The 6,708-nt window shown below is 47.4% G+C and overlaps 1 protein-coding gene across 1 annotated transcript in view; it reads left to right on the top strand.

The window, feature by feature from the left end:
* The first annotated feature begins 5,401 nt into the window (after positions 1–5,401).
* Positions 5,402–6,708, top strand: part of LOC105818310 (serum amyloid A-1 protein-like) — a 3,778-nt gene continuing 2,471 nt past the window's right edge. The window contains exons 1-2 of the mRNA XM_012654266.1: positions 5,402–5,474; positions 5,918–6,006. Of these exons, the coding sequence (XP_012509720.1) occupies positions 5,922–6,006 (85 nt within the window). The 5' untranslated portion in view covers positions 5,402–5,474; positions 5,918–5,921. The remainder of the gene's footprint in view (positions 5,475–5,917; positions 6,007–6,708) is intronic.

Here is a 6,708-nt window from a genome sequence, read left to right as displayed (position 1 = left end):
GGAAAATCCAACATGGGAAATTTACCGCTTATGATTGAGCAAAGTTGCATTTGTAGATTACTGGAGAGTCTATCCCAATCTGATTAGTTAGCAAGAGGAGGAGTCCTTGTTTGGCTCTCCATGTCCTAAACATCCTGCAACTCCCCAGGCTCTCTTACCTTCAGAGACACATGGTTTACAACACAGTGGTTCAATAAACAAAAAGTGCTTTTGGATCCAAGTGATTTGCCTTCCAATTTCCTTTATTTAAAGATATTCTCTGCCTACAGGGAGACCCACATCTCTCTTGACACATCATCTTTTCCATAACCTCTCAGTGTATGTTCTCTGATCAGACCTGCCGGGTGGGCACACGCCCCAGAGGCAGGGCCCCCCACCTCTCTGGGGACCCCAACCTTATTCAGGAGCCCAGGCTCACCCCATCCATTCCCAGGTGTGGGGAACTCACAGCAAGGAGATGCAACCCCAGCAGATGTTACACAGGGAGCTGGGGTAGGCTCCACGCATAGGAAGATTGAGGATAATGATGACTTGAGCCCCTGACTGGCAAACCTTTGCTTCTTGGCTAAAGATGGGTTCACCTGCAGGCCTGGCACACTTGGCCTGGAATTACTGGGCGTTAGGACCAGTGAAAAGGTTTCAGAGTCAAGGAAGAATTGAGCCTGCGGCTTCCTGTGGCTACAACATGCCCCGAATCTATTCCTAACTTGCACCAGGACAGCCGTTTTCTAACCTCTGGTGTGGGTTCCTCAGATAGGTGGCAGCTGTCAGGGGAGGAAATGCCACGTGTGTGTGCAGACATTCGCTCCACCCCCTCCCGTCTCCAGTGGGAGACTTACAAGCTCCAAGTCCTGACCTCCCTTCACACCTCAGGGCCAGCAGGTCACCTGTCCCCACTAGTACTCCTGCTTTGCTCACTCAAGATTCTTCCCTCCCCCTGAGGATGTTTCTGGGAGTTTGTGTTTGTTTTTTCTTTTGGGAGAACGTTCAACAGTTTGGCTGTCTCTTCTGCTGGAAATACTTTGAATGAGAAGATTTCTATTTTAAAATGTAGGTTTTATTGTTATTCAGGCGTGGCAAGGCCAACAGATCGAGAGATGACTGTCATTGCAAAGATAGTCTGTTATGACAGTTCCTGAGAGAAGGGGGCACACAGTGTGCCAAGGGAACCGCACAGGGAAGCAGGTGGTAAGTCAGGAGGTGGGGCAATGGGGGAAACATGCACAAGAGTCCCAGTTGTGTTTCTGCAGGAAGGAATGTTGTGGAAGCTTAAACAGGCTTAGGATTGGCCAGTTTGAAAAATATCAGCATGCTCTTGGGCATAGGGGCTGTCGCTACTCTTCTGGGACCTGGCTCTGGGGTGATCAGGCAGGTGGATAGTGTCCCAGAGTACAAGAGCCTAATAAAGGGGGTGGATGGGGATGTGGGCTCTGGAGTGGTGGCTTGTACATGAAATGCATGCTCCCAGGTGAGTCATTTCCTATCTCTAGGTATTGGCTAGCTCTGGGACCAACAGTCCCTCCAGGGTCAGCAAAGCCCCAAGATGTCAAGCATCAAAACACAGAATGAAGAGACATGATTAATACAACTGGTAGGCCAGGCCAGGCATGGTGGCTCATGCCTGTAATCTCAGCAGTTTGTTAGGCCCAGGTGGGCATGTCACTTGAGGCCTGGAGTTCAAGACCAGCCTGGACAATATAGCGAGACCCCATCTCTAGAAAAGATTTAAAAAATTATCTAGGCATGGTGGTGTGCACTCATAGTCCCAGCTACTCAGGAGGCTGAGGCAAGGGAATCACCTGACCCAGGAGTTCAAGGCTGCAGTGAGCTATAATTACATCACTGCATTCCAGCTTGGGAGACAGAGTGAGACTCTGTCTATAAAAACAAACAAACAAACAAACAAACAAACTTGTGCAGCACTCTTGGAAAGACTCAAGCATCCTACTTAGATGAGCCAGACTGTCTGAAACTCTTGCCAGTGGATATTTCATCCTTGTCTGGCTTCCTTCTCTTCTATATCCCTGCAACCTCTCCTCTCCTACCTAAAGCATCTACAGTCTCAGTTCACACCTACTAGTCTATTCCTCTCTCTGCAGAGTGGTCAAGAACCTAGTGCTTTACTCCACAACAGATTCCACTATGTTCTAGAGCTCCTGGTCATTCATGTGCAAGTGCCTCCTCCTTTCTTGGCTTTTATACGTTTTTGCCCCCAACCTACTACTCCACAATTATTAATACCACCTGGGGAGCAGTACTCACTAAGTCCTCCATAACCTGCCTACATCCATGCTGGGACAAGTCATATGATTTTCCTCCATGTGTTCCATCCACTGTTTGATTTCCTCCTTCCCTGATGCCTGCCTCACACCTCATGCAACAGTCCTGTCACCCTGGTGCCACAGAGCACATGCTACACTGCTAGTGCTGGCACAGGTAGGGTGAGATCTGATGTTCGTCAGTGCTTCATGATCTCTTTCATGTCTCATGAACCGTCATTCCTTCCCCAGGTGCAGTCCAACGCCACTTTAACACTCCATATGGGAAGGTGGATGGGGTACGCACACTTGTATGTGGGTCCCCAATGCCAAATGTTATGCTTAGAATTTTACATGCAGTTGTTTCATTTAGGCCTGGAGTAAGGAGAACCTTCAAAGCTGTGTAGCCCTACTTCTCTGGTACCTATTTTGGACATAACTACTGCTGCAAACGCCTCTCAGTTCTTCTTCCCCATAGACTGAGGCAGGAGTCGCAGCAGTCTCCCTCCTGTGGCAGATCCCCTGCTCACACGTCTCAGAGACCAGTACATGTCCCCTCTTTACTCTCGTTTTTTAAAATTGACTTAACTATTCATAGTTAACTTTATTCTTCCACAAAGAATGCTGTATTCCTGATAAAAATTGCCGGAGGAATTTTTTATTCACATTGTATTGAATCTGTAAGTTGATTTGGGAAGAATTTCTGTCTTCACTAAGCTAAAACGTAATCTCCACGAGTAGGACGTATATCGCGATTTTTTTATTCCTTAACAGAATTAAAAATTTTCTCTGTAAAAGTTTGTGTATTATTGAAAGTTATTTCCTAGATAGTTAATATATTTGGTACTATTTTATGCTGTCTTTAATAACTGGTAAGAATTATTGCAAAGAAATGGTATCAATTTTTAAAATTTTACCTAGAATATGGTAGTCACGCTGAATTCTCTTAATAGTTCTATTAAATAATACTTTGCCATTTGATTCTGATGCGTTTTCTATGTAAAAGGTTGTGTCATCTTGAAACTACCAGTTTCATTTCTTTTCTTCTACTTCTTACCCTCCTGTGTTTCTTGCAGTCAGCATTAACCACGTCCCTCGGGAGTGTGTGGTATAGTAACAGTAAGAGCAGGAAACCCTGGTCTCTTTCTTGGCTTTCTTGAGCATGCACCTGAAATTTCTTCATTCCACATGATGTTTGCTATAGAGGAAGGGTTCTCGAACTTTTTAGTCTCAGGATCCCATCATACTCAAAAATTATCGAAACCCCCAAACAACTGTTATTGATGAAGACTCTGTATATCAATATTTACCAATTCAGAAAGAAAAAAAAATTACAGCATTTATCAGTTATTTTTAAAGAATAATCCATTACACGTTAACATAAATAGTATATTTTTATGAAAAACCACTATTTTCAAAACAAAAAGTTGGTGAGAACAGTATGGTTTAGCATTTCTGAAAATTTTTTCATGTCTGAATTACTAGAAGATAGCTGGATTCTCACACCTCAGTCTCTTGCAATACATTATTTAAGTTGAAGTATTTGAAGAAAATTCAGCCACATATACAGATATATAGTTGGAAAAGGGGAAAGTATTTTAATAGTATATTTAGATAATTATGGCCATTATATAATACTACACCAAAAATTGACAAGTGGTAGTTTCTTAAAGGTCAGTTGCAATGTGGACATCAAAACCCGTATCAGTGAACTTTTCATACCATCTGTACTCATGAAAAAATTACAACAAAAATGGAATTTCTGTCTTAGTAAAAAATACTGTTGACCTCAAAGCCTCTCTAAAAGGACCTGGGGAATCCTTAGGGTTCTCTGGAACACAGTTTGAGAACTGTTGCTATAGATTATTGGTATTTAGCTTTTATCTACTCAGAAAGGGACTCTGATTTTGTTACATGTTTTTCTTTTTCCTTACTAGACATCATCCATTATGAAATGGATTTTCTGCATCTATTTAAATAGGTATGTAACTGTTTCCTTTAATTACCCATACAAAGAATTACAAAGATAGATGTTTCTGATATTAAACTATTCTTGAACCCCGTGCCATAAACTTTAGTTGATCATGATGTGTTGCTATTTTTTACACCGAGCTGGAATCATTTCACTTTTCCCTGTGAGCTCTTTCTCCCTGGGGATGTCACCACTCTGCCTAGCACGTGGGTATGTGTGTAGACTGTCCTAGTTGGTACCACCTCCAACGGGTTTAAGGTGGTGGGAAGTATGCAGGGGCGGGTGTTGCAGCGTGGGCTCCAGAACACAGTCTGCAAACCACTGTCTACACTGGAGCCCGATTTGCTGCTTCCAGGATACTTGGCCCTCCTTTACCTCCTCCCTGGCCCTACCCGTTTCCAAAAGATTTTGTTGGGTTTTTGCAAATGTCTAGGCCTCAGGGTGTGAAGATGGACTGCAGAAGAAGAAAGCAGAGGAGCTGCTATGTGCAGCAGGCTGTGTGCATTTCCTGGCCGCAGCCCTGCTGAGCTCTGGTACTGAGCCTTTCTCGGCCCTGTGCTCCCGCACCAGCCCCTGCAGAGCTGGGCTGACCCTGCCGATGTTTCTGGCAGACAGTGACCCCTCCCCAGATACCACAGCAGACAAAGAGCTCTGCCCTCCTTCCCCTGATGGCAGCCTGGTGCTTCCCCAGCTGGGCTTCCAATTTATCCCACAGCACTCTCACTGTCCCAATGTGGGTCTCCAGGATTGGGTGGGAGAGGGAGGAAGCCCCTTGCTTGGCATTGCCCCCAAGCCAGAAGCCAACTTACAAAAGACATTGCGTAATTGGCTAAGCCATCCAGCAGGGGCCATCCTGAGGAAATGACCAGTAAAGCAGGTGCTGGGTGGAAGAGCCGCGATCCACTCCACACCTTCCAGCAGCCCTGGTGCCGCCATCGTGGGGTCCCTACCCCCTTTCCTGCAGCCTGAGGATCAGACCCATCTGCCAACCCCACGGCTGCCAGGGCAAAGCAAACCCATCCCATTTCCTCAGATTGCACAACTGAGGAAAATGACCTGTGGATGAAGAAAACACTGGTGTCCAGGAAGTGTCCTGACAGACTTTTGTGGGGGAAATGACCTGCATGGACTGTCCCCATGACCTTTTCTTCCCTCACATGACCCCACAGGGAAGGTTCGGTATAAATAGCAGCCCCGGCTCCCTGGCAGGCAGGGACCAGCAGCTCTGCTCCTCCAGAAATCAGGTGAGCAAGGACTCCAAAGGGGTGATTTTTTTAAAAAAACGTACTCTATTTTCTCTTTCTCAACAAGTTTGTAATTTCCTTCTAAAAATACTTACCATGTTTTTCATGTATACCGTGTGAGTTCTGTGCTGGGCGGAGGGAACACATGGTCATTCTCCTTGGTGGACTACAGGCTCCTTTAGGGATGGGCCATCCTGTCCTAACCCCCCTTCCTCTACCTGCTCCACCTGGGATCCTCTTACTCAGGGCTCAGGGCTGAGGGGTTCACACCTGAGGGCTTGTGGCTCTGCGTGGGGTCCCCCTGGAAGGCTTCTTAGATGAGCCGCTAAGATTCTAATGAGAACCCATGGACTTAAACAACCAGGCTGCCTTTGGAATACAAATCCCAAAGGGGGACGTGCCAGTGTGGACGGTGACCGCTTGACCCTCTCTTCTCTTTTCAGCACCATGAAGCTTCTCACGGGCCTAGTTTTCTTTTCCTTGGTCCTGGGAGTCAGCGGCTTGTTTTCGTTCCTCAGCGAGGCTGCTGGAGGTAAGGCTGCTGGAGGAGGCTGCGTCCACGGGCCGTGGGATTCACCCTCGAGTAGGGTCCACGTGCCTGGTGCATGTGGGCGACCGCTAGAGAAGCCACAGAGAGGCAGAGCGGGGGCGAGGCTTTCCCATCAGTCATTCTCCAGCTGGCCAGGGAGGCCCTGGCACCTGCTTGTGGGGTCCCCACCCCAGGTCAGTAGTGGATACTGTGCTCAGGTCAGGGCAGGTTCTGGGTCGCCCCGTGGTGCTGTGCTGCCCCCTGGTGGCGCATTGCACAGGCACAGATCCCGCCCTGCATCACGGCGGGCCCAGGCCGCTGGAGTCTGCACAGAGTGTCTGGAAGGGAGAAGCCACACAGGATTCCCGAAGAGAAACACCACCCTGGACCTCTCGAATGGCACAACGATGCTCTCAGAAGGCTGTTTTTAGACTTCTAGAGTTGTCAGTTTCTGTGTTGCTACGGGACTGTGATGAACTAAGGGTGTGCTGGGTGGCCCAGCTCAGCTCCTTTAGATTGGCTAGAATGTCTCCTGTCCCCTAGTTCAGTGTTTCTCGGGCTGTGTTCGTGGGTCTAACACGTGTTCCAGAAACTGCTGCGATGTTTATCAATAACGCACACTCCTGAGCCACAGGTGTGGTGGGGGGCGATCCAGGAACAAGGAAGCGCAGAGTGTTTTGTGAACATGTCAAGGTTTGCGCGACC

This window comes from Propithecus coquereli, unplaced genomic scaffold (assembly GCF_000956105.1).
Source record: "Propithecus coquereli isolate 6110/MARCELLA unplaced genomic scaffold, Pcoq_1.0 Scaffold44, whole genome shotgun sequence".
Classification (NCBI taxonomy): domain Eukaryota; kingdom Metazoa; phylum Chordata; class Mammalia; order Primates; family Indriidae; genus Propithecus; species Propithecus coquereli.
This window is presented reverse-complemented; position numbering and strand designations above follow the sequence as displayed.